General features: G+C 45.4%; 1 protein-coding gene across 1 annotated transcript; it reads right to left on the reverse strand.

The window, feature by feature from the left end:
* Positions 1–2,631: 2,631 nt before the first annotated feature.
* On the reverse strand, positions 2,632–27,941 carry LOC144805486 (uncharacterized). Its single transcript, XM_078672030.1, has 4 exons — positions 27,902–27,941; positions 19,618–19,668; positions 12,871–12,988; positions 2,632–6,292 (listed from the first exon to the last, which is right to left on the reverse strand). The coding sequence occupies exon 4, from the start codon at positions 5,007–5,009 to the stop codon at positions 3,294–3,296; it is 1,716 nt and encodes a 571-aa protein (XP_078528156.1). The 5' UTR covers positions 5,010–6,292; positions 12,871–12,988; positions 19,618–19,668; positions 27,902–27,941; the 3' UTR covers positions 2,632–3,293.
* Between the last annotated feature and the right edge of the window lie 12 nt (positions 27,942–27,953).

Below are 27,953 nucleotides of genomic sequence, written 5' to 3' on the forward strand. Positions count from 1 at the left end.
CTTTTTATTCTGGGTACACATACATGCCTTGTATTGCTGGACCATAGAGTAAGAGAAGGGGCATATCATTTGAACATCTTGTAGGAAGCGAGGGCCAACCTGATGCAGTGCCTTATGGGCACAGCATGAGGCTTTGAATTTAATTATTTCCCTAATAAACAGCCGATAGAGGTCTTAAATGGATTCAAAGGCTGAGCAGAATTTGGGGAGGTTCTTCAGCAGTCTTGCTGCCACATTTTGGACTGTTTGCCACTTATTGAGAAGACAACTGGGAGCCCATATCAAGTTCAATAAAATAATCCATTTTTGATTCGAGAAGAGTCAGGATGACACTTTTCCTAAGCTCCATGGGAAGGAAGGCCAAGATTTTCTTTGAATCTTTTAACATAAGGAAACAGGAAGAGGTTACCTGATTGGAGTGGTCAATGAAAGTGAGTTTTGAGTCAACGACGAATACCCAAATTTCTAGCCTTCCGGGCTGGGAGTGGAAGGGGCTTGAGACTGTGTGGCCACCAAAAGGTGTTCCAGAAGGAGGAATCCTTACAAAATAGCACTAACTCTGTTTTTTCCGCATCTAATTTTAAGAAATTCTTCTGCATCGATTAGCGATGCTAGTCATACTCGTTCTAAAATCTTTTGCCACTTTTCAGGTTCTGCAGTAACCGATACCACTATTTGGGTATCACTGGCATAAAATAATGTAGCGGAGCAACAGGATCGAACTAGTCCAATTAATGGAGTGCTGTAGGCATTAGACAAAGTCAGACTTATTGAAGATCCCCGAAACCACACAAGGAAATGAAAATGGAGCAGAGGTAAAATCTTCCAAAGATACCAATTCTTCTCTGTTTGACGAAAATAACCTGATCAGTTTGAGAGCAGTACCGTTGATGCTTATACTTTCTAAACGGCTTACCAAAGAGAAATGGTTAACCGTATCAAATGTGGCCGAAAGATCCTATAGGATCAAGGCTGCATTAATCTCCTCTATCCACAATGGATCTGATCTCTTCAGCTACTGCCGATAAGGTTGACTCTGTACGGTAGTAGGGTCTAAACCCATGTTGAGCAGGATCCAGACAGTCCGTATTTTCAAAAAAGATGGTGATCTCCTGATTCATGGCCTTTTCTAAAATTTCATCAGGAAGAGGAAAGACCAATCTGGGTCTGTAGTTCTTTACATCTGAGGGATCGAGGGAAGGAGTCTTTAGAAGTGGCAAAATCAAAGCCTTTTTCCAAGCGTCTGGAAAAAAGCCGGACTTGAGCACCATTGTAATAACAAACTGAGATGAGCAGAAATGGTAGCTGAAACTGAATGGAGGGCAAGAATCTGCAGAGTCCAAATTCCATAGTGTTGATAAGATTAGAGACTTTCTCTTCAGAGAGTGGGGTGAATGTACACATTACCAGGAAATGGTAAGTTAGTTTATTCACCATACGTTACTCCACTGTATCTGTCCCTAAGGATTATCAGGTGTTATCTTAAAATTCAGGAATTTTTTTTTACTTTGGAAAAAAGAATTCGGTTAGTTCATCACAGCTTTTCGGCTGGGAGTTGCTACATTTTTATAATCAAAGGATGAAAGTGATTTAATTGTGTTGAACAATAGACTGTAAGTCTTCGTCCCAAATTGTTATTGGTGCCTACATTTTCTTTTACATTTCTTGAGATCATAGGAGTACCATGGCGCGGAAGGCGCAGGCAGATCATTAGACTTCAATCTAATAGGCCGTACTTGACAAACTGTCTGGTAACAATGCGCGAGATGTTTAGCCTTAAGTAGCTCAAGATTTTCACTGATTAGAAGTGCCACTCACTACAGAAAAGAGGTTGAAGATCCCTGTTGTAAACACTTAATATCCCCAAAATCAAATACTTTGAAAAATGCACACAAAAAACCCAGAAATGTGCTAAAAAACAAAGAGTTTCCATTGAGCCAGTCCTGTGAAAGGGGGCTCAACAAACGCCTCTCGTTCTACGCCCCGACACGCCAACTCCACTCAGCCAGCCTCACCCTCGCCACCGTACCACGCACCAGAAGAACAACAACAGTCCGCAAATCTTTCTCCTACCTCGCTGCCAAGACGTGGAACTCCCTCCCCACCCACCTCCGACGGACCCACAACCTTCTCACCTTCAGGAGACACCTCAAGACCTGGCTGTTCGAGCAGTAGCAGCACCACCCCCCCACCCTCGGCGCCTTGAAACCCTCACGGGTGAGTAGTGCGCTCTATAAATGTACTGATTGATTGATTGATTTACACTTGCAATAATTGTCTAGGATAGATAGGACAGGCATGATGCAAATTGTGAAAGTGAGATGGGCACACATGTTACCTCCACCCTTTTCAAGTGGGAGTTCAAAAATATGGATCCAGCCCACAAGGTTCTGAGTTTCCAGAAGTGTACTGAACCCCAGACCGACCGGAGCCTTGAAGCAGCAAGAGTATATTGTAGTTATCAGACAGCTCAAGAGCTTTAGAACAATCAGAATCTACCTTCCAAGACCCTACACAAGAACAAAAAGGAGTTAGAATAGCCTAGCCCTTTTCCATGTCACCCTACCCCACAGCACTGCCACCAACCCCCCCCCCCCCAATAGCCTTGAAAACCATAGGCCCTTTCCCCAAAACACTGCCATCATCCGTTCCCACAAAACACTGGCCATTTCTGCTTGCCCTAAAATACTCCTCCACACTGACCCCTACCCTCTAAACACTTCATGGCTACACTGAGTTCTCTTTTCTGAGTATAACGTTTCTGGCTTTCCCCTCCTGTATAAGGCTTTATTTAGTCCAGTGTGAATTCTCTCATGTGAAATTACATTGTATTCAAGACTAAGGAGTTTTGTCCCGTGTGAGTTCGCTCATGTCAAGTGAGAAGTAATTTGTACCCAAAACTTTGCTTGCATTTCGAGCACTCAAAGTTTTTCCCCAGAGTGAGATCGCTCATAAAGCATAACACTGTCTTTCAGATTCAAGCTTTTATGGCATAAGGATTTTCTCCAGTGTGGAGTTTCTCATGGTGAGATAGCGTTTTTCTCTGCAGCTTTTCTGGCATTCAGAACACTCATGAGGTTTTTCATCGTATGGAGTGAGGCTGTGCCTATCAAATAGGAATTTCTGGCATTTACCGCATTGGTAATGTTTTTCCCCTGTGTGCGTCTGCTCATGTAGAGTGAGATTGAGTTTAAAATTGATGCTTTTCTGGCATTCGGAGCACTGAATTATTTTGATGGTGTGTTTTCTTATGGCGCTTGTAACCATCTCTACCTCTGAATCTTTTCCGACATTTAGAGCACTGATAGAAAAAATTCTCCAGTGTGGATTCTAACATGTTCAGTGAGATGAGATTTACGGCTGAAACATTTTTGACATTCGGAGCACTGATAAGGTTTTTCCCCAGTGTGGATTCTCATATGATGAGTGAGACTGTTTTTTCCAGTGAAACAGTTGTGGCATTCAGAGCACTGATAAGGTTTTTCCCCAGTGTGGGTTCTTATATGCCGAGCGAGATTCTTTCTTTCACTGAAACATTTCTGGCATTCAGAGCACTGATAAGGTTTTTCCCCAGTGTGCGTTCTTATGTGATGAGTGAGACGGCTTTTTTCAATGAAACATATCTGGCATTCAGAGCACTGATAAGGTTTTTCCCCCGTGTGGGTTCTTATATGATGAATGAGACTGTGTTTTGTACTGAAACATTTGTGGCATTCAGAGCACTGATAAGGTTTTTCCCCAGTGTGGGTTCTTATATGCTGAGTGAGATTGCTTTTTACACTGAAACATTTGTCACATTCAGAGCACTGATAACGTTTTACCCTAGTGTGGAATCTGACATGTGCAGTTAGAAGTGTTTTAAGTTTGAAATCTTTTAGGCATTCAGGGCAGTGATAAGGTTTTTCCCCAGTGTGGGTTATTATATGTTGAGAAAGACTTCTTTTGTCTCGGAAATATTTTTGGCATTCAGAGCACTGATAACGGTTTTCCCCAGTGTGGATCTTCATATGATGTGTGAGACTCCTTTTTTCACTGAAACATTTGTGGCATTCAGTGCACTGATAACGGTTTTCCCCAGTGTGGATCTTTATATGATGCGTGAGACTCTTTTTTTCACTGAAACATTTGTGGCATTCTGTGCACTGATAACGGTTTTCCCCAGTGTGGATCTTTATATGCTGTGTGAGACTCCTTTTTGTACTGAAACATTTGTGGCATTCAGAGCACTGATAAGGTTTTTCCCCAGTGTGGAATCTCAAATGTTCAGTTAGAAGTGATTTGCACTTGAAATGTTTTGGGCATTCAGAGCACTGATAAGGGTTTTCACCAGAGTGGATTCTTCTATGCAGAGTGAGATTGTGTTTGTAAATGAAAGATTTCTGGCATTCAGAGCACTGGTAAGGTTTATCCCCAGTGTGGGCTCTTCTATGCTGAGTGAGAATGATTTTTTGACTAAAACATTTCTGGCATTCAGAGCACTGGTAAGGGTTTTTGCCTGAGTGGGTTATTACATGTCGAGAAAGACTTGGTTTGTTCCAAAACCTTTTCTGGCATTCAGAGCACTGATAAGGTTTTTCCCCAGTGTGGGTTCTTATATGATGAATGAGACTGGGTTTTAGACTGAAACATTTGTCGCATTCAGAGCACTGATAAGGTTTTTCCCCAGTGTGGATTCTCATATGAACAGTGAGATGAGATTTACGGTTGAAACTTTTTTGGCATTCAGCGCACTGGTAAAGTTTTTCCACAGAGTGGGTTAATGCATGTTGATATAGACTCGGTTTGACTCTAAAGCTTTTCTGGCATTCAGAGCACTGATAAGGTTTTTCCCCAGTGTGGATTCTCATATGCTCAGTGAGATAAGATTTACGCCTGAAACTTTTATGGCACACTTTGCACGGAGAGTGGTTTCCCCCAGTGTGGATTCTCATATGCTCAGTGAGATAAGATTTACGCCTGAAACTTTTTTGGCATACTTTGCACTGAGAGTGGTTTCGCCCAGTGTGCATTCTGTCAAATTCTGTGAGATAAGATTTATAGCTGTATCTTTTTTGGCACAAGTAACTTTTTTCCCCAATTTCAGTTAGTTTGCCTTGATTGAGGCGGGTTTGAACATTGAATTTGTTCTCACAGTCCGTGTTTTTATAAGGTGTATTCCTAGGGTTAATATCTCTATGTTTAGTTTTCTCTTGCTATTATGCCACGGTAAGAGTGAACTTGATATTAGAGTCTGGCTTGTTTAGATATTGTTCAGCATTTATCTCTAAAAGAAATTGTGTGTAATCTTCTTAACACTTGAATTGAGCAAAATATGTCTGGAAGCAGTCCTGTAACACCTGTCGAAATGTTTCAAGCAGATAATAGTCTTTAGGTAATAGCCTCTCCGGCAGAACATTATTTTGTGACTGACGTTTTTCTCCAATCTATTTATATAGGTTCTTAGCACTGCAGTAATGAGGTTTTGGTCTGACGTAAAGGCAGTAACTGAGGGTGTTAGAACATGCACAGTACTATTGTGGCTCACCAGTCGCAGAACATCAGTTCCTTTTATCCTTTCTATGTTTGGTGTAAGGTTAAGGTTTGTAGTTCCGAAGGCGAGGATTTATTTACATTACCTATAGCGCAACGGTGCTCATCTAATCCATTTTTATAATTAACAGTTTTACATATCACTCATGCACAGCAGATAATGTTGAGGCGATTTACATAGAATTACAGAACAGTACACAATAAAAAGGAAACAATCTGAGAAGGTCATGAACACAATAAAGTGGTGAATTTTTAAGATTTTTCGCCAGAGTGAGCAGAGTGGGCCGTGGTGTTCTATCCAGAGGCAGATAGTCTCAAACTTGTGTAACTGGTTAAAAATGGTTGTTGAACAAAGGTGATTTTTCAATCTTTTGCTTGCCAATGTGTCTTTTCTTTGATGGTATGCAGAGGATACCTTTTGTTATAACTTTCTTTTATGCAGTGTGTGCTTCCTCTCTGGAATTACATGATGCTTTAGATGAATGTTTTTCTGTCATAATGAGGCAATTTGTCTTTCTGATAATATTTCAGATGAGGATGCTGAAGTGGTCTTTCTACATTATTTCTGATGCTGTGTGCACAGATATGGCTTTGCTCTGGGTTAATGAAATGCAAAATTAGAGACTTCACTTACAGGTATAGTACTTTCCTCGCCAAACCTAGATTTTTGGAAATTGTTTAAACGTAGAATGCTGGATAATCCTTCTTATGGCACTGACTTCTGGTGCTAAATCTTGCTTTCTTCGTCCGTAATTTCAATCACCTATAGTATTAAAATGAAATAGTTAATACATGTACATTTCCAAAAATATAATTTACTAGCCAAATTAATGCAGAATTTGGAATATGTTGAGCTGTTTTTCCAGACAGAGCGTAGAATGGTAGCATGAGAGTACTTGGATGTAGGAGGGAGGATTTGTAGAATTTTCAACATTTTATTAAGCTCACAAAGGATACATGTACCCTATGGAGTTGTAACATAGAATCCCAAAGGCAGATATTAAAGTCATATGGACTGGTACCAAACAGATAATATAAAAATATATACTATTAATTAATTTGTAATGCAGATTTCTGGGACGGGAATGACTCCCCCACGGACAACAGGTGTATTCCCCTGTCCCGAGTTACCACCTACTTGTATCTGGCATCCTGACTTGAACAAATCTATTGTGTGCTGCGAGGACTATGCCTAGACCAATCCCTCAAATATGGTCCAGAGTATGAATCAAGGGCAATGAAATTAAGGCGTACTTTCATGTGTTCATTTTATTCCACCTGATTATCAGTTGTTAGGTTTTTCTGCACCTGGATTTACTGGGTGCAGTAAACCAGGCCACAATTTTTTTCCAGACAGAAAAATTAGACTGCAAAGACGCATAAGACTCTGGGTGCAGCAGAAGCAGCCAAGACTTATGCTGTGTTTTTTTACTAACTGGGGTAAACACACAATTCTTCCCTCTGTTGGTGTTCACAGTCATTATCGGCCTGTGATTCGCCATTGAGTGCAAAGCGTACAGAGTAGAGCTGAGGGGCCGAGCTGAGGAGGAGTTGACGAGCAAGCGGAGCGGAGCCTGGGACGACTGCCCGCGTTTGTTTTATGACCCGTTCCCGCTCCTGAAGGTTTCTTCTGCTTCATCTGCGTCCTGTTATACGGGCGCTTTAAGTTCTACGGATCTGCTGTGGGGGCAGGAACGGCCGCTGCCGGCACCGCGGCCGCTGCAGAGGTCAAAGGAGCCTTCGCCTGTGGTGCTGCTGGTGCGGCGGCTGTAGCAGGGCACAGAGGAGAACAGAGGAGCCTTGGCCTGCCGCCTGATTTTACGTATTTACTAAGAATTGAGCAGAGCAGACAGAGCTGAGCCGAGGAGTGGAGGGAAGTGCCCACATCTGCCGTCTGTAGTGGGACTAGCTCTGGATTCCGCTCTTGCTCCTGAACGATTGCCAGCATTCTACCTTGCACTCTTGTCAGCGATGAATAGCAACGAACAAGCAATGAACAGTGAGTGGTGAGTGACAAGTGGCAAGAGGTGTGTGGCGTGTGGCGAGTAGCTAAGATTGATCGGTCCCTAAGTCGCTGAGCCATTGGAGTCTGTAATAAGTCTGTAATACAAAATCTGAGAAATTATGGAAAGAGGAAAGTAACAATAGACTTAGACCCTCTTGAAGCACCCCTCGGCCCCTGAATTACTCCGCATGCCTAGACTACAGCCCTACCCGGTGCCCGGATGTTAATCAATCGGTTAATTAATTAATTAATTAAGTAACCAGCAGTACCGGCAGATTCTGTACGGAGGTGTGCTTTTTGGGTGTTTTCCCCTGGAGGTGTTTGGTGGTGTTTTTGTCCTATGGTCTTGTCACTGGCCCGTTTGATTCTCTGAAAGGAGCAAGACTTCTTCACCTTAGAGGGTGTATTATGAGCTCAGGAAAGGAGCGGCCACCTTTCCCTCCTATCAAAAGGAAAAGAAAAATACAACAAACACCAATATTTGTTACGTTTAAAATAAAACAGGCAGGTGACATATAGTCCTTTAAATCATCTAAGGTCCATACATTTGGGAAACTGGGAAAGTCGCTGTCAAAGTTTGATTTTATGAAAGATCCAACTGGTGCTATGCTAACATTGCTAACTAACCCATGTGATCTCCAAACTCCAATTAAACCACTGAGTGGAACAAATATTATATCCCCTAAGCAAGGAGTAAGTGAACCAGGCCACCCTGAGTCTGAAGCTGAAGTCGAACGAATGTCAAATTGAACTAAGGACCAAGTCAACCATTGGGGTCAAATAACGGACCTAGAGATGTTAACTATTCCACTTACTGGTCGTTCACAACAAAAGGACCCAAAATGCACAAATCTAACATTGGGAGATACTCAGCAATTACTACCAACTTAGGCAGCCAATGCCAATAGAAGTGCAAGTAAAAATCAGAAAAGCTAACGGTATAGGGGAACCATCTAATTTGGGCCAAATAAATCAATCAGACCAAGAAGCTGCAAATGAACTAAATGGTGGGGTAAAAATCATAAGGGAAGCCAATACCCCACTGAAATCGGATCTTACTCTGTCTAAAATAAATTCAGTTCAAAAACAGCACCAGCCGAAATGTAATCAAAATAACGGATCTCAAATTAATAAGGATGAATACACCAGCAACCCAGAAACTCTGCAGCGTTGGAGTACTCCGTATCAAAAAGACGGTTTGAATAGTAGTCCACAATTCTTTCATGACGAGGAACATAATTTTCAAGGACCGCTAAAAGAGGAGTATAAGGACCTACCATTTATAAATGGGCAACACCATTGCCTAGGTACTTAGGTACCAGGAAGTGGGAACGCGGGAGCAATTTGGAATTTATTCTTCAAAACCTCGCAATTAACTCTGGAAGCTTTAACATATCAGTCCAACAAAAAGGAGGTCCAAATAGATCTTTTGAGCGCTACGGCATCCTCTGTTGCCGGAACTGAGCAGAAGATAACACCACAAAATAATCTAATAGTAAGGGCACAATCTCAGCCAATATCTACGTATGCAGAGTATAGTTGTGCCCCACTAATTAAACTGGATACCATTCCGGATATTTTAAAAACAATAATTGACGATGTAAAAGGGAATTTTCCTGATGCGGGAATTCAACCCATCAAGACCGACTGCCCCTCTAAAGATACAATAAAATGTAAAAACAAGTTGTTGTTAAAGAAAAAATAGATGATAAAACAAAAGATCAAGAAGTGATAAACCTATGCTCGACACAATCAACAATGACAGACGCAGCTCCGGAAGTTCATTTATCAAAAAGACAGAGGAAAAAACAACAGAAAGCAAGAAATAAAGCTTCTAAAAGTATTTTAAAAAACTAATGCATCAGATATAGTGAGATTGAACACTGGAAACAACCATGACTAAACATCATATTGTGAAGGTAAGGGTAAACAAATGTCTCCAACAAAACCCTTCTACCCTCTATTTAATAAGGATCTATCGGAGGTACAAGCAGTTATGAAAAATAATTGCCTAAACAATCAAGCTGCTAATATAAAAATGATAGAGAATGGGAAAATTCAGTCCTTAGAAATGCTGCAAGTGGAAATAAGCCATCACAATTGGAAACAAATAGAGCAAAGAGGGAGAGTATCAGAGGGGATGAAACGAATAGAGATTTGTTAAAAACCTGGAAGGATATTAAATTACCACAAGATCTGGAAACCGAAACGAAGCAGTTACATAAACATCGACAATCATTGTCTCAAACTGTTAGTAATCATAATGGAAGGTTAATTGAGCATGCTCAAGGTGAAAATAGCCTGCAACAAATTAAATTAAATAACCCCAATCAAAAAGAAGGAGTGATGCAGGTAATATTTGCGATGGAATATAAATCTAGGGGTAATAATGAAACAACTTGCAAACATCTGGACCCAACACAAGATGGCAGGAGTATGCAAAGCATGTGCATCTACAGCATAGATGCCTCGAACAGAGGATTAATGGCCCCAAATCCCTGCCGTGGTATCTTGTCATGTTGTGGCTGAGTGTGCCATGTGATGTGCAGGCTATAGTGCTTGGTGTGATTTGGTCATTTTTGACAAGGTGGAGTGCTGAATGGTTTGGCAAATTTTGATTTTCTTTGTTTTTGGGATCGTGTGATATAGTGCGGTACCTACTGTATGATTTAAATAAATTACATTGCTAATATACCATAAGGATGTGGGGTGAGTGCTATTAGGGCCGAAGCCTTGCTGATTATATGCAGAATAACAGGTCTGGGAGGTCACTACTGACTAGAGCAGGTTAGCAGCTGCACAGGCCTTGGGCATTGATCCTATTGAAGATAATATGTGACGGGCACTGGTGACTGGAGCTGGCTAGCAACAACGCTGGCCTCTGTTATTTATTACAAGCAGTGTAACAAACATGTCAATATTGACTGAAACTGGTTGGCAGTAGAGTTGACCTCTGGTTTTGAATATTTGCAGGATTTAAGGTACAGGGGTCACTACTGACTGGAGTAACTTAGCAGGATAATAGGTCTCAGGGAGCCAATACTGACTGAAGCTGGTTAGTATGATCACTAGTCCCAAGGTGCTACTAAAGACTCAAGTTGGCTAGAATGATAACAGGTCCCAGGGGCCAGTACTAACAGGAGCTGGCTAGTAGGCTTACATACAGGTCCAAGGGGCCACTACTGACTGGAGCTAGCTAAAAGAATAACAGTCCCAAGGATGGTGGGGTGCGAGTGGCACCAGTGACCGGGGTTGGCTAGAAGCATTGACAACATTTGCTATTGATTAAATACAGGATTCCAGGTCACAGGAGGCACTGCTGAACACAGCTGGATAGCAGCAGTGGTGGCCACTGGGAAGAAGGAATTGAGAAAACATAACTGGATATACTGGTTTCTTCAATACCGATAATTGTTTACACATCATACACATGAATGCCACAACGTGCATTGAAGTATTACATTACCAAATTACAATATTCTTATATTAATGTGATGTGAGTGTTCGCCTTAATATGCCTGCAAAGTTATATGATTCTATTAGGGCCCAGAACCATTTTATTTAGTGATGTCCATCTGCACACTTTCCTGCATCTTGTAGTAAATGGAATACTGACAAACAGAAGTGTTATTTCCAGAAACAGTGAATTCTGCAGCTTGTCTGTGTATCTTTTATCTGCACCTCACAGACTCCTCACATTCCTCTTGAGAGAAGATCCTGCCTCCTATTAATTAGTGTTGTTTCAGTAACTGTTTCTATGATGTGTTCAGGTTTCATTGACTTGTATTAGGAGAAAAGTGTATAAAAATACGTGGGGAGCATTAGCATTATATACTCCAACTTGCTTTAGGGTGGATGCTCTCGTCCATTGCAAAGACAATTGACACTTGTTAGTTTGCTTGGCCTTTTGCTATTTTTGTATTAAATGTATGATAGATTTGTTGGCCTCCCGGTGTGTTGTGTTTTATTTTACATATCATAAGAGATGACGAGGAAAATGACAGTCCAGTATACACATTCTTCATATAAATCAACTCACAGTATACTGTTCTGGAGGTTCAGTCCCACAGACATTATCTCTAACTGAACACCATAGGAAGCATGTGCTTTTCAAACCAGTTGCCTTCTGATGCGGCGTCCTCGCTATTGGATAAGTCAATATGTTGTGAATTTTAGGAGGGTTACCGTATCTAGTGCACTCTGTTAGGCAGTGCTCACCTGTGGTTGTAAGATGTTAATAGGCACCTTATCACCTATGCACGGTGCAGGGCTTTGAGTTACAGAGCTCCTCACGCTGTGGAGAAGATTAGGTCACATTTACCCATTTTCCCATATTTGGTCCTGAAGTAATGCCAACAGATTGCTCCATGACTACACAAGGCATGAAAAAAGTTGCCCTGAAGTATAGACCCCAGCTTACCAGCAGGTCCATAGGTGATCGATACTTTCACACAGTGATAGGGGCCATTAGTTCCTCAATTTCTCTGCCACTGTTTTTAATCTCAACAAGGTGGAGAAGCGTGGCTCAGTGGTTAGAGGCGGCAGACCCGGAAGCTGAGATCGACCGTGGACCAGGGTTCGATTCCCCGCCTCGGCAGGTCTCGGGCTCAAAATTCCACGGACTCGACAATTCTCGCTCTGGTGCCTACTCAACTCACAGGGTCACACTCTGCGACTCTGGGCAATAGCTTGCTTAATCTCCACTACGGCCCCTCGCGGCGGGATGCCTGGCTTTCACCTTGTGGACACCCTGCCGGGGTTTCTCACAGGGGAATACCAGGACGGGTTCCCTAAGCAAGCGCCGGGACGCTCACGGGCAGCTGTGCGCTTTACAAGTCCAGCACATTTACATTTACAATTTACCAGGATGATCACATTAACTATATTGCGGCAACTGGTCGATAGTTGATCTTATATTCAGGCTTTCACCAATCTCACATCTTATGACACAACATCCTCTGTCCTACTATGCTCATCCGGCGTACTTAATAAAAGATCTCCGACAAAGTGCCCTCTTGTGGTGCCCGCCAGGCATTGTAGCGCTGGCCTGGTGAGGAGCATAGCCCAATGATGAAGCATGTCATCTTCGGGTGAGTGAACGCAACTTGCCTTAAAAGCACATGCTTTCTAGGGTGTCTGCATTCAGTTACAGATAATGCCTCTGGGACTGAACCTCCGGAACAGTATACTGTCATATGATTGTGTTTTATTTTAACAAATGTACATAGCAGATATTGGCCGGTCCTTGTTTCACAAACATGATCAGATACCTGCCTCAGAGCGCACTTCTTACAGACGAGTATCGGGTTATTATGTTGCTGCTACAAGCTCCTTACCTGTGCGAGTTATCGGGAACAATGTAGGGGCAGACCCAAACCAGCCACACGTGGGGATCAATGACCAATACTGAAGAATTAACAGAGCTTCCAATCTGGTGACCATTACTTAATTGACCTTGAAAATAAAAGACACGTTTTTAGTATTCTGGTGACTCATGACCATAAAAAACAAAGGTTATAAATTCAATATTGTGTCAAATACTTAAAAAATGGAACTGGATGTGCTGAATCGGATGTTGCCCCAGGTCATGCATGACACCTTCCACCACTATTGCTTATGGGACTTGTAGTTTTGTTTTTCTCATTAAAAGGATGGGTTCTAAAGTCCCAGTGTTCTAAGCGATGTTGGTTAAAATCAGAGGCCTGAGTGAGGGTGAAGCATGACACTGCTCTGCTGAGCAGTGAGATGAATGACAGTTCCCCAGCCCTTCCATTCTTTGTCCTACAGAGGCTCGTTGGCCATTCATATTTTTTTGCAACGATAAAGAAACTTTTATTGTAGCTTCTGTCAACTGAAGAGATAAAACGCCTGGGCGTGTTTCATTAACTACTGACAAACATGAACAATCAAGAACATGAGTTTCTGGAAAACTATCAAGCACCCGATCAGAATCAGCCGCCCTTCACACCCAGGAATTCTTGAGGCTTTGGAGAGGGTGAATTGCACGTGGTATAAGAGGAACACCACATCGACTCAAAGCTCACTTCTCAGGGATGTACTGAAATGCCAGCCTCATGGCACACTTAGCCAGCTCTTCACCTCCTCCTCCTCAAACTGTTGACCAGCTATCAGGGCAAATGAGCCTGCAGCAAAGCCTCGCTGGCTTGGTTCCACACCGGACCAGGCAATGTGGTCAACTCCATACTCCTCCAAGTCAGCAAGCACTCTGGGCGAGCCAGTCCCCACATGAATGTTCCCCATCACAACTATTTTAAGGGTACTAAGTTATGTTTCTGCCAAATGATTGAGTCAAAAATTGAAAGTTTTACTATGAATGCTGAAAGAGAAATCATTACGTTTTTCAATATTTCTGAGTCTGCCACAGTACACAGGAGCATTATTTCTCTACAACAGCAAATCATGTATGTGCCCTGCAGAAAGCATGTTTGAATGAAACATGGAATGCATTGCAGCCAAAAATCCATGCAACAACATAGAGTGCAAGATAACTTGTGTTATTATTCCAGCAGAACAAAATGCCATTCCTAATGTGTACGTCATTTTAAAGACAAACCCAGAAAAATGTACAGTCAGTGTTGTTCTTCTGCCTGTTAAAAGACAATCTCCATTAATGTAATGTAATGTAAGTGACATTTATACCGCGCAACTTCCACTCCAAGGAGTATCTTGGCGCTTACCAACTCAGATGGACGAGTTGGAAAAGGAAAAGAATGTCCTAATTTCTGCACACACATTACACTAGGGTCCTGTACAAGACGTCAGGCAGAGAGAAGATCCAGGTTTTCAATGCTTTCCTGAAGGGGGCTTCTAGTGGAATAGACCGCAAGGAGAGGGGAAGTTTGTTCCAAGCTTTAGTTCCCAGTACAAAGATGGATTTGCCACCCTTTGTGGCCAGTTTGAAATGAGGTAGAGTGAGTAGGTTCTGATTTGCAGATCTCAAGCAGCGCGCTGGATGGTATCTTTTAAACCCATTTTGAAGATAGGTTGGGCCACGTTGGTGGAAAGCCCTAAAAGTAATTAGAAGAAGTTTGAATAAGATTCTTTTCCCTATTGGCAGCCAATGTAGAGTGTTCAAGGCTGTTGAGGCTGACGATTTACGAGGCAGGCGTAGTACGAGGCGTGCTGCCGCATTTTGGACCATCTGTAATTTATGGAGGACGATTTTGTTTGCTCCGACATAAAGTCCATTACAATAATCCAGCCTAGAATTTATTAAGGCTACTGCGACAGTTTTCCTCGCCGATAGAGGCAGAAGGTCAAAAAACTTTCTAAGTGCTTTTATAATTTGAAAGCACATACCTGCTACTGCTACAGCCTGGGGTTTAAAAGATAGGTGGTTGTCAAATTTAAAGCCCAAATTGCGGGCGGATGCAATTGTGTTAGGTGGCACTTCAGCATCTGGTGGCCAGCATGCTGTGGGAGAGAAAAGGTTGTGGTTCCCTATAGGTAGAATTTCCGTTTTTCCGGCGTTGCACTTCAAATGGTTGTTGTTCATCCATTTGAATGTTGCTGCAAGGCAATCCCTAAGATCTTCTTCGGCCCCTGGCCGTTCCCTATCCAGCACCAAAATCAACTGGGTATCGTCGGCGTAAGAAATAGAGCTGATCCTGAATGACGCGATCAGACTCATCAGAGGTGCCATATAAAGATTGAAGAGAACAGGGCTCAAACTAGAGCCCTGTGGCACCCCCGAGCTGACGTTTTTAGCCTCAGATTGATATGGGCCTAACACAGTTATTTGGCGTCTGTCGGTAAGGAAATTCCTACACCAAGCCAACACCTGTCCTCCTACTCCTGCGGCAGCCAACCGGTCCATTAAGATGTTATGGGATACTGTGTCGAAGGCTGCCGACAGGCCAAGTAGGATAAGGACGGCCTGCTTTCCTTGGTCCATTGCTGCCCTTAGAGTTTCAGCAGTGAATAGTAGGGCTGATTCGGTGGAGTGTTCTGACCGAAATCCTGACTGATTAGGATGGAGAACGTTATTCTTCTCCAAAAAGTTAGTCAGTTGACTATTGACAAACTTTTCAGTCAGCTTAAAAAGAATGGGTAACAAGGAAATCGGGCGTAGGTTGGAAAGGGTAGTAGGATCAGCGAGTGCCTTTTTTTGGAGTGGCTTAACAGCTGCCAATTTCCAATCATTAGGGATGCTAGCTGTTGCTAGAGAGGAATTGATGATATTGTTAATCATAGGATTAACCATCTCTATTAGAAAATGCAACACCGGGGGGGGACAGGGATCAAACGGAGAACCTGATTTGCTGGCCAAAATGGCTTTAGCAGATTCCTCCAAAGGTACTGGGGCGAACTCATCAAAGCGGAGGGGGGAATTCATCTTCACTGTCTCGTCAACAACTATTGTTGCAGTAGTTACAGGTGGAAAAGTCTTTGTAATGGTCAGGATTTTGTTGTCAAAGTAATCAGATATCGCATCTCAGAGATCTTGCGATGGAGGGATCTCTTGCGATAGAGCTGAAGGATGCATGAAATCTTTAACAATCTTAAAGATTGCTTTTTGTTCCTGGCCTGCTGAAGAAATAGCCTGTAAATAATATGTTTTTTTTGCTAATTTTATTCCTATGTGATACTTCCGTCTCGCTGCTAGATAGGTGGTACGTGCAGCGGCGTCGTAATTACGACGCCATCTCCGTTCTAATGTTTTTACTTTACCTAATTCAAGCTTGAGCATTGGTGAAAACCAGAGGGCATTTTTTTTTTTTCATCCTAGGTTTAAAATTCTCATTTCTAGATGGTTTGAGCAGCGTGCCTACTCCAGCAATCCAATCACAAAAGATCTGATAGTCCGACGAGGTACAGTCAACAAAGGCTGGTAGCCTATTCTTAAGTTCATCAGCAATATCAGGTCTGCTGGCTAATGTCTTCCAGTCTGGGATAAATTTCGTGTAGGGTTTGTCATTACATTTTAAAAAGTTTATAGTGGGTTTCCAAATCCCAACTATATAAAAAGGAATTAAAAAATGGTCTGTCCATACCTGAGGCCGGGGGGGTTTGGTTGTCAAACTAGAAAAATTAGAGCAAATACAATCTAGTAGATGCCCTGCTTGATGGGTTGGTTCCCGATTCACAAGAGTGAGACCCAACACTTCAATTGTGTCCAGGAAACAACTGACTCCAGGATCATTTGGGGCCTCGAGATGCAGGTTGAGATCACCCAACACCGAGAAGTTAGAGAACCTGAGGGTCAGATCACTCAACACGTCCCCAACAGAGTCCAAAAATTTGGTAGAGGGGCCCGGGGGGCGATAAATGAGAGCCCCAGAAAACACAAGGGAGTTATGGATTGTCATAGAAAAAGCCAATGCTTCTGCCTCTTTTATTTCTGTCAGTTGTTCTATAGAACATCTGAAGGTGTTCCGGTAGATAATTGCAAGGCCCCCTCCCCGTTGTTCATGTCTGTCCAGCCGCTGGATAAGAAAATCAGGGGGTAAGGCTATGGCTAAGGCAGGATTACACCATGGCTTCAGCCACGTCTCCGTGACGAAAAGACAATCCAACTGAGATTCAGTGATTAGGTCATAGACATTCTGAGCATTTTTCGCTAAGGAGCGTGCATTAATTAGCCCGCCCCGAAGTAACGTTGCGTCTATAGGTGTCTGAGTTGGTAATGTAGGACTTAAAGTCTGATGGCAGTGGGCACAGCTAACTGGGCCATACCAATCTAACGGAACTAAGGAGCCATGACAGGGGGCCTGAGGTTCTTGAAAGGATAATAGGTAATCCCGTGACATACCTGAATCTAAAAGTTGCGTGAGCGACCGAAGGGAGCTCAGAGTCTCCCGCCTCTCACGCCTCCTCAGCGCTGACGGGCGCAGACGGGCAGACTCTGGCTTGACTCAGGCGCGAGTCAGGCGCTTCCGCTGCGCGTCACCGCTGCGCGGGGAGGTGTGAGCTTTAAATAGAGGCTCACCAGGTGTGCAGGCTGAGCACTAGAGTGCTCAGACAAGTGGCACGATCAACGTCCAAGGCAGCCCCAAGATGGCGGCGAGGCGCCTCGAGTGACAGAGGAATACACGAAGTGATCCGCTCTACAAGCGGTGAGGGGCACAGTTTAACGTGCGAGTATGTGGGCGCTATAATGATTAATAAAACCAGGGGTTAAGAAATGAAATTTTAACAAAAATATCAAAAGCGGTAATTTTTTAAAATATAACAGCGCTGCGCGTCTAAACACAGGCTTGCACTAACGCGCGTACTTAAACCAAGCACAGCTTTTCCTAAGGTCGAGCAACTCTAAATGCTCGCCTTAAATAGAGGCTCACCAGGTGTGCAGGCTGAGCACTAGAGCGCTCAGACAAGTGGCACGATCAACGTCCAAGACAGCCCCAAGATGGCGGCGAGGCGCCTCGAGTGACAGAGGAATACACAAAGTGATCCGCTCTACAAGCGGTGAGGGGCACAGTTTAACGTGCGAGTATGTGGGCGCTATAATGATTAATAAAACCAGGGGTTAAGAAATGAAATTTTAACAAAAATATCAAAAGCGGTAATTTTTTAAAATATAACAGCGCTGCGCGTCTAAACACAGGCTTGCACTAACGCGCGTACTTAAACCAAGCACAGCTTTTCCTAAGCGTCAGGAAATAAAATACTATGAGAAATCCTACTCTATGGCAGGGTGCTGTCTGCCACTATATTGCAGGTTACTTGCAACATAATCTGATTTATACATACATACTCCAGGGTGCTGCCAGCTATCAGGTCTGCACACAGCAGTCTGGAGCCACTCAGGAAGGAGGTAAGCTCTTCATTTCATCTTAAGCCCTTAGGTTACATTCACAGCCTGATGGGTCCGGAGAACTTTATCCTCGCTCTAACTGCGCCGACGTAGCCCAACATAGTTTGTGTTGTGTGCTGGGTGATGCCTGGCATCTTATTATCGTTGACGGATGGATGAAGCTCTGATAAGAGCTACTATAAGAAGAGCAGAGAAACAGGACCACAGATCGCCACAGAGTGATAACTGCCCAGAAGCTGAAGAAAGAACTCTGGAACAGCAAACCTCCTACACCCTGGAGATTCTCCAGAGTAAGCAAATGATGGTAATGAAATGCAAATTGCAGCATTAAGGTCACTGTAACACTGGACAGGGGACGGGAGGAAAAGAACCGGATAATGTTGAGTGGTGGCGTAGTGAACTGACGTCCTCCCCCTCTCTGCCTCATTATCAGCATAACTGGAACAGGGGAGAACCTTGTTCCTGGGACCTAGCCGACGAATTGGATGACGGCCCCTTTAACTGGAAGACACACGAGTACGCAGCTCCGGCCCCTGATGACGACGCGGGATTCCTAGTGGGTAAAAACGCGGAAGAAGATGTCCTGGCGTGTGACATCACCGACCGAGGATCAAGAGTGGGAGAGCGGCCCGGAGGAGCAGAGAACGTAGCTTTTGGAGGCGAACCCGAGGATGACAGGAGTAAGCCAGGGGGCCACCGAATCCATGGAAGACGGGGTTCTTGTAAACCGTAGCCGCGTGTGTGCCACAATATATGCCCAACCTTTCTTTGTCCTCACCGTGTAAATATACCCCTTCTCACCAGTAATCACGCCTCTGCACCCTTGCACGTTTAATAAAGTGTTTAGCACCTTAGCACGGGTGTCCGCTGCACTTGCCCGGTTCCCTGTGGGAGAGTCCAGATAGAGTACATATCCTGACGACCTGTACCTTTTTCTTTTCCCTGGCGGAGTCCAACGAGGAGTTAGGAAGAACGGAAAATCCCCTGAAGTCTGCTTCTTAACCATCTGGAAACAAGACCATAACCAGACGCCATCACGCACCCCGGAGCTTTTCAGAGAGACACCTTGACAACCTGTCATAAAAAGACGTTTTCCAAAATAAAACCTTACCTACCCCGAACTGATCTTAGGTCTCTTCTTGATCCCACGCCACAGTCACACACTACAACATCTTTCCCTTTAAACCGAAGATAACAGCTACAATAAAAAACTAACCAAAAAGCAACAAAATTAGAAAATGCATTTCCAAAAGCTGCAAAAGAGAAACTGTTAATACAAATGAACAATATTAAACTTTGTTGGTACCTTAGTAATGAGCTTACTTCTGGGCTTCACTCCATCTGCAGCAATAACGCTCTGAAAGGAGAAAATACTGCTGTGAGTCTCAGAGTCTTCAGTATTACTGGTCTCAGTCACGAAGACTGTGGTGTCGGAAGATAATTTTCACTTATTTGGCTTCATAGATCCACCAGTCACGCCATCACTATTAGCAGACAGGCCACTGTCAGCAGCATCATAACTTCAGGCAGACCAGCAAAGCGGATCTCACCACTCACATTGGGTGAACAGACTCGCCTCTGCTATATACATCCACTCTGTTCTCAAATTTGCTTGGGGCTGCCAAAATGCAAAGAGCTGCAATATATTCGCCACACTTTCCTGACTACCTTGTTTTAAAAAGTTGTGACATTCAAGCGTGATTCTTGGTTCATCACCAAGCTGAATTTTTTTTAGAGGTTCTATTGCCACACAATACTATTCCCATATTCCAGTTTGTCCACAGGGTGCTTCAAGCCTGGTAGGTTGTCTCCTGCCTGTTTTGCAGATAATTTCAGATAGTTTCTGTAAGAAACTGAATTATTATTTACGGTAGATGAGGAACAATCACAACCGTTGTCAGAATGAACTTTCAAAGCCATTCAATTAACCTAGGATCAACCCCCTGGTACCTAAGCACGGAACAGGCAGGCTTAACTTAAGGTAATATGTCAAATATTTATGCAGAAACCAAAAAAGTAAAAGTCAAAATGCAAAACAATAAAAAAAAAAAAAAAAAAAAAAAGTCAAATGTATTGAACAAAATGACACTAAAATGACAAAATCCAATAAGGGGAATGAGATATGAACTGTAACGCTGTAAGAATCACAAGGTGCCAATGGATGAGGGGCCCGGGCATGGATTAGTCTCTCTGGAGCTGACTGCCAAGTCTGAGTGAACTTGTATTCTCAGTTCAGCAGGAAGTCACTATACCGGAGAAAGGGCTTTAAGTGGAATGAAAAACCTTGTGATGGCTCCCAGAGGGACGTGGTCGATGTAATGAAGGGTGTGGCTTAAAAACCCAAACTGAAAATACATGCTCGGCATAGTGTGTCGCCCCACTGGTATTTTGCTGCTTCGCCATTCCATCCATATATAACAAGTAACATTACATCTACTACAAGCCAGGACTATTGGCTTTGTCAATGGTTGTTAGTTGCATAAGATAAATATGCAACATCGATGGCTTCAAAGCTTGAGGGGGCTGCTAAGGGTGAGAGGGGGCTGCGAGAGGTGAGAACTGTAGCTGGTGTGAGAGCGGCGCTGCAAGGATGTAATGGGTGCTGCGAGGGTGTGATGGGCGCTGCGAGGGTGTGATGGGTGCTGCGAGGGTGTGATGGGTGCTGCGAGGGTGTGATGGGTGCTGCGAGGGTGTGATGGGCGCTGCGAGGGTGTGAGAGGTGCTGCGAGGATGTGAGAGGCGCTGTGGGGTGGTGAGAGGACGCTGTGAGGGGTGCTGCTGGGGTTGAGTGTGGCGCTACTAAGGGTGAGAGGGGCACTGCTAGAGGTGAGAAAGAACTCCAGGTGGTGTGAGAGCAGCGCTGAAAGGGTGTAATGGGTGCTGCGAGGGTGTGATGGGCGCTGCGAGGGTGTGATGGGTGCTGCGAGGGTGTGATGGGTGCTGCGAGGGTGTGATAGGCGCTGCAAGGGTGTGATGGGCGCTGCAAGGGTGTGAGAGGCACTGTGAGGATGTGAGAGGCACTGCGAGGATGTGAGAGGCACTGTGAGGATGTGAGAGGTGCTGTGGGGTGGTGAGAGGACGCTGTGAGGGGTGCTGCTGGGGATGAGAGTGGCGCTACTAAGGGTGAGAGGGGCTCTGCTAGAGGTGAGAAAGAACTCCAGGTGGTGTGAAAGCTGCACTGCTTGAGCGAGAGAGGGCCTGGTGGGGGTAACAGATGTGCTGAAGAGGGAGCGAAAGGGCACTGTAGTAGACAAGCAGTAATTCGGGGGTTAGAAGGGTGACACAGGATTCGGGGACGGGAGCTGCAGGGGCAAGGGTTGCCCTGCAAGGGGGGAGAGGGGACATTGCTGGTGGGAGAAGGGCACTGACGTGTACCTGGGAGCTGTGCACGAGAGGGGATCGCTGCAGGCTTCATCGAGGGCATTGAAGAGGGGAGGCTGGGGGCACTACCACAGTGAGGAGTGCCATGGCAGTGGCTAACAACAATAAAAGGATGGAGCAGATAGTGTGATAAGTGTGTAAACGGGCGCCCCTCTGGTGTGAGATTGGATGCCCCACGGAGGGAGGCCGATCAGCGCGTCACTGGTTGAAGGTGTAACTCGGGGAGTGATCAGAGGTGCGCGTCTGGTAGTGAGCCGTCACTGAAAGGAGTGAGTTTGTATGGGGGGGAGGGGAAGTCCCTGTCTACCGGGACTGTGTGTGCACGCGTGTGGTTGAGGTGTGAATAGGGCGCACACTGCAAGAAGTCACTGTGGGGAGAGTGGATGTGTGCACGGGTGATAGTGAGTGTATGGAATCAGCAAGTGAAGGTTGCATCCGTGCAGGTGATGAGGAAGCAAGGAGAGGGTGAACCAGTGTGTGTAATGACTGTCTGCTGGAGGGCTGTGGGCAGCGATGAGGGGCTGCTCGTTGAAGGTGTGTGCAGCGTGATTGTGAGGGGACTGTGAGTGCAGGTAGTGTCTGAGAACAACTGTCTGCCAGCAGTGCGTGATACGTCACCGATGCCCTGAAAACGCGCTGGCGGTATATATATCGCTGTGACACCCCTCATGGAAAGTGCGTGCAAGGCGCGTGTCTTCAGAGAAATGTGTGCACCGGGAACTATTGTGCAGACGTTATATCAGAGGGAGTGTGTCAGTGAGATTGTGCAGAGAGGCTTCTTGCAGAAAGTCACTACAACAAAGTGTGTGCAGGGGGAGTGCCTGTATGGGGGTCACCAGTTAGGAAGTCACCACAGCCGATTAGGAAGTCACTGCAAGAAAAGTGTGTGCAAAGGGGGTCACCAGCTAGGTAGCCACTAGCCACTGCAGGGAGAGTGCGTGCAGGGTGAGTGCGTTAATGGTGAATACCAGCTAGGAAGCCACCGCAAGGAAAGTGTGTGCAAGGTAAGTGCGTGCATGGGGGGTCACTGGCTAGGAAGTTATTGCAACAAAAGTGTGTGCACGGTGAAGGTATGCATGGGGGTCACCAGCTAGGAAGTCGCTTTAAGGAAAGTGTTTGCAGGGTGAGTGCATGCATGCGGGTCACCAGCTAGGAAGTCGCTTTAAGGAAAGTGTGTGCAGGATGAGTGCATGCATGGGGGGGTTACTGGCTTGAAACTTATGTGGCCTACACTGTCATCCACTCGAAAGGGTGCTCTGTTCTGTATTATTATATGTGTGGTATACGAGGCTCCTTGTCCACCACCACCACCATGTCCACCACCACCACATCCACCACCACTACATCCACCACCACAATGTCCACCACATCCACCAATACCACCATGTCCACCACCACCATGTCCATCACCACCACCACGGCCACCACGAGGACACCACCACATCTACGTCCACCACCACGTCCACCCCCACATCCTCCACCGCATCCACCACCACCGCGTTCAACACCACTGTGTCCATCACCACCACGTCCACCACCAACTCCACCCCATTCACCACGTCCACAACCACCACCATGTCCATCACCACCACATCCATCACCACCACGTCCACATCGTCCACCCCCACCATGTCCATCAGCACCACGTCCATCACCACCACCTCCACCACCACCTCCACCACCATGTCCACCACCACCATGTCCACCACCATCACCACGTCCACCACTAACACGTCCACCACCACCATGTCCAGCACCAACACCATGTCCACCACGTCCACCACCATCACCATGTCCACTACCACCACGTCCACCACCATCACCACGTCCACCACCACATCCACCAACACCCCGTCCACCACCACCACCATGTCCACCACCACCGCATCCACCACCACATCCACCACCACCACCACCTCGTGCACCACCACCACATCCACCACGTTCACCACCACCATGTCCACCACCACCACGACACCCACCTCCACCACCACGTCAACCAGCACCACACCCACCACCACCACGTCCACCACCACCACCACATCCACCACCACCACGTCCTTCATCACATCCACTACCACCACACCCACTACCACCACCACGTCCACCACCACATTCACCACTACCACGTCCACCACTACCAAGTCCACCATCATGTTCACCACCATCATGTCCACCACCACCACGACCACCACCACCACCACGTCCATCACCACTACGTCCACCACCACCGCGTCCACCACCACATCTACCACCACCGCGTCGACCACCACCGCGTCGACCACCACCATGTCCACCACCACCATGTCCACCACCACCATGTCCATCACATCCACCACCACGTCCACCACAACCACTAACAACACCATGTCCACCACCACGTCCACCACTACATCCACCACCATCACATCCACCACCATAACATCCACCACCACCATGTCCACCACCACGTTCACCACGAGGCCACCACCACGCCTACCACCACCACCACATCCACCATGTCCACCATTACGTCCACCACCACGTCCACCCCCACATCCACCACCACTACGTCCACCACCGCGTCCACCACCACTGTGTCCAACACCACCGCGTCCATCACCACCTCGTCAATCACCACCACGTCCACCACCACCATGTTCACCACAATGTCCACCACCACCCCCACCACCAGCATATCCACCACCACCACGTCCACCACCACCACTATGTCCACCACCACATCCACCACCACCACCATGTCCACCACCACCACCATGTCCACCACCACCGCATCCACCACCACCATGTCCACCACCTTAATTTCCTATGCAATGAATAACGTTAAAAGATTTTTCAGTGGCGCATCTGCAGAAAAGTCCTCTTCCTGTTGGAAATTAAGAGGAACTTAACCCCTCACCCAAACAATACATTTACGAAAAAAAATGACTGAATGAGAGCCGTGGCCTGCGGCCTTGGTGCTACAGTAATATTACACCTGGAGGCCAAGAAACCAAGTGCGTAGAAGCCCTGAGAGCACGGCCGCCGCGCCGCAGATGCACGCACCGCGGCGGCCATCTGTGGGTTCTGCCCCGGTAGCTCGCGTGGTTTAATGTAACAGGCCATTGGCTTTGAATAGATCCCACGGGCTTCCCAGGGGCGGGATACACTTACAGGGGCAGATTTAATCTTCCATGAAAAATCAGTGGGATGCCAGTGGAGCATGGGACAAAGAGGCGCGAGTGGTTTATAGCCGCTGCCAAAAGGACCACTGGACATAACTTCTTCAAACAGTATATGTCCATCTTCACCATTGACCCAGTAATGCACACCAGAACCGGAGTCCTCAAGGACAACTGTGGCAATCAAACCACACACACAGGTATCTAGGTAATCCATAGAATTGCTTCTGTTGTGAGGTGGGAAGGGGGAATTCCATAAATCTAATGCCATTTGAATATAATTAAATTGGGGACTTTACTGTAAGGAAAATAGTACTTCAAGGAAGTAAGCGGCCACTAAGGCATTTATGCCACACACATGTTTATTTGTTGACAGGAAAATACACTATGCAAAATGTTTCAGTAACTGACAGCTTTTGGTTAAACCTGGGCAGAATCATTCAAATTCAAACTTTGTTGACAACGAATTAGAAATGTATGGTTGTGTGTACAGCGCCCTAGGCCATAAGAGCCCACACAAAAGCTTCAAATTTAAGTTTTCTAATGTTACTAAAAAGACCATGAGACTGAAGATAACAAGCATTTGCAATGCAACAGGTAGCGCATGTACACGAGTTTAAGCTATTGGGATTGTAAATGACAAAGCATTTTATTTATGTTTTGAAACCCAAAACATAAATAAAAGGCATTGTCATTTACAATGCCAATAGCTCAAACTTGCGTAAATGTGAGACCAATTGCATTGCAAATGCTTGTTCCAGTTTGTTGTGTGTCCAAACACCCATTTGGTAGCAAGTAGCAGGTTTACTCCAACTGCCTGGTATTTAGTAAACATCAAATGAATCGCTAGTGGGCTGCTAACTATCAGGGTCGCACTGAGATAGAGAATATTTACGGGCACCAAAATAAAAATGCTCACCATTAGTGAATAGCTGAAGAAGTGGCATCTATAAGCTAACTGTAATGCACAGCTATCATGCAAAAGGAAAATAATAATAGACTACTGCATAGAATATCTGTGCAATGCAGTAAAAAAAGTACATAGATATGCAAGTCAGATTCAGAGAGCACTATATTCATTCTATATCATGCATTTCAATATTTTAGCTTTCTCCCACTGGAAACTTGCTCTGCCCAATGAAAGTCAATGTTAACATGTTCCCCCACGTTTCATTAAAACTCTCCCACATTGTTGTACAAAATACATTTAAGACTTCTTTATTCATGTACATGAGGATATACGCTGCTCATGTGCGTGCTTATATTTATGTGAATGACGGTTCATTACCATTAAAGAGAGGCATAATAGATTTGCGATGTCCCTCTCTGTGACATTACTGCACACTGCCTATGCTAATTAACAAACCCTGCCCCTCTGAAGCCTATTTTTTGTTTTGTTTAGGGCTCGTGCCCCCTGTACTTTTCATTTTTGTACTTGCGGTTTGCTGTTTTCAGTATCTGTATGGACTTAAATATACAAAAGTGATGTTATTACAATCCTTAAAATAGCAAATGTGTCACAAATTGTGGCTTACGTGAGGACGGAGGGACAGGAGACTGATTAGTTAAGTGGTGAATAAATACACCAGCCTCGTCACACTCACACTTCCTTGAAGACTTGACAAGCCTGTCTGCTCAACTGCGACCCCTTTTTGAAGAACATGGAAATACACGTGTAGCTGGGGTGGTCGCTGGGAGGATCTAGATCAGTGATACTCAAAGTACGGCCCAGGGGCCGCATAAGGCCCTTCAGGTCTTTACTTGCGGACCCATGGGCAGCAGCAGCACTGGGCTGCTGTTTACTCGAGTCAGAACTAACATGAACAAGAAACGTACATATACAGCAAACACTTATTTAAAGGTTAATTGCAGTTAAGAAAATGAAGAAAAAAGACTTTAACTTTAGGAACACCTTCATTCTTAAAGGCAGCCACTAGATATACATGCTTTGTTTCCCCATTCCAGACTTTACACCCCGCTGGCATCAGTGCGGCCCTCGGTCACACCATAGACCAAACTTTGCGGCCCCGAGAAAATGTTTGTGAGTACCTGTGATCTAGATCAACAAAAGGCAGAAGTAGTTAGACACGAGGACGAAACAGAAGCATGCATCTCTAAAAGGCACAAACAGGAACCAATGAAAACAAGCATTGGCATAGCCAATAGGTCTTGCCTTTGGGACCTTATACGTGTTTAGCCATGCAACAGTTGATGTTGTTGCACCAAGGATATTATGCTGGATAACTAAATACTTATAAGGTCCCATAGGCGAGACCTACTGGCGATGCCAATGCTTGTTTACCTGATGGGCATTGGCTGACCGCTGCCTGGTTACTGAGGCCCTAGTGAGGTTGAGTCATATTTGGGGGAGTTTTAGCCTCATCAGATGATGTTGTGCAGGCCCAGGCCCAGGTGCAATGAGGCGCAGTCGGTGCTGCCTGGTTACTGAGGCCCTAGTGAGGTTGAGACATATTTGGGGGAGTTTTAGCCTCATCAGATGATGCTGTGCAGGCCCAGGTACAATGAGGCGCAGTCGGTGCTGCCTGGTTACTGAGGCCCTAGTGAGGTGGAGTCATATTTGGGGGTGTTTTAGCCTCATCAGATGATGCTGTGCAGGCCCAGGTACAATGAGGCGCAGTCGGTGCTGCCTGGTTACTGAGGCCCTAGTGAGGTGGAGTCATATTTGGGGGTGTTTTAGCCTCATCAGATGATGCTGTGCAGGCCCAGGTACAATGAGGCGCAGTCGGTGCTGGCTGGGAGTGTGTTCTTTCACTTTCGATTGACGGGGCTGCCCCCCCTTTCCTCTGGTGAAAGCCACAAACGGGATTCAAGTCGATCTTCTCATTACACAGACTTTTCAGGTGAAAAAAAAGTCAAAGTTTCCTGAGGCCTTGAAAAGAGTGACCCAACTCCAGCAGTGAGGGCCAATGAGCATTGCTGAGACAAAATAATCACCGATCGATGCAGACAACAACAACAACAGATGAATCCCGGAGAGCAGGCTCGAGACCCTCCAGCACCAGACAGTCTTTGTATCTCTGACCTCACCTGGCTTTCATGTGGGTGCTGAGGGCCCTGCTGGGGTCGGGTTAAAAGAGGC

This window comes from Lissotriton helveticus (genome assembly GCF_964261635.1).
Source record: "Lissotriton helveticus chromosome 1_1 unlocalized genomic scaffold, aLisHel1.1 SUPER_1_unloc_11, whole genome shotgun sequence".
Lineage (NCBI taxonomy): Eukaryota > Metazoa > Chordata > Amphibia > Caudata > Salamandridae > Lissotriton > Lissotriton helveticus.

What these genes read in the sequence shown, in the direction of transcription:
- LOC144805486 (XM_078672030.1), bottom strand. Translation starts at nt 5,009, where the DNA reads ATGCACACTGGGCGAAACCACTCTCAGTGCAAAGTATGCCAAAAAAGT.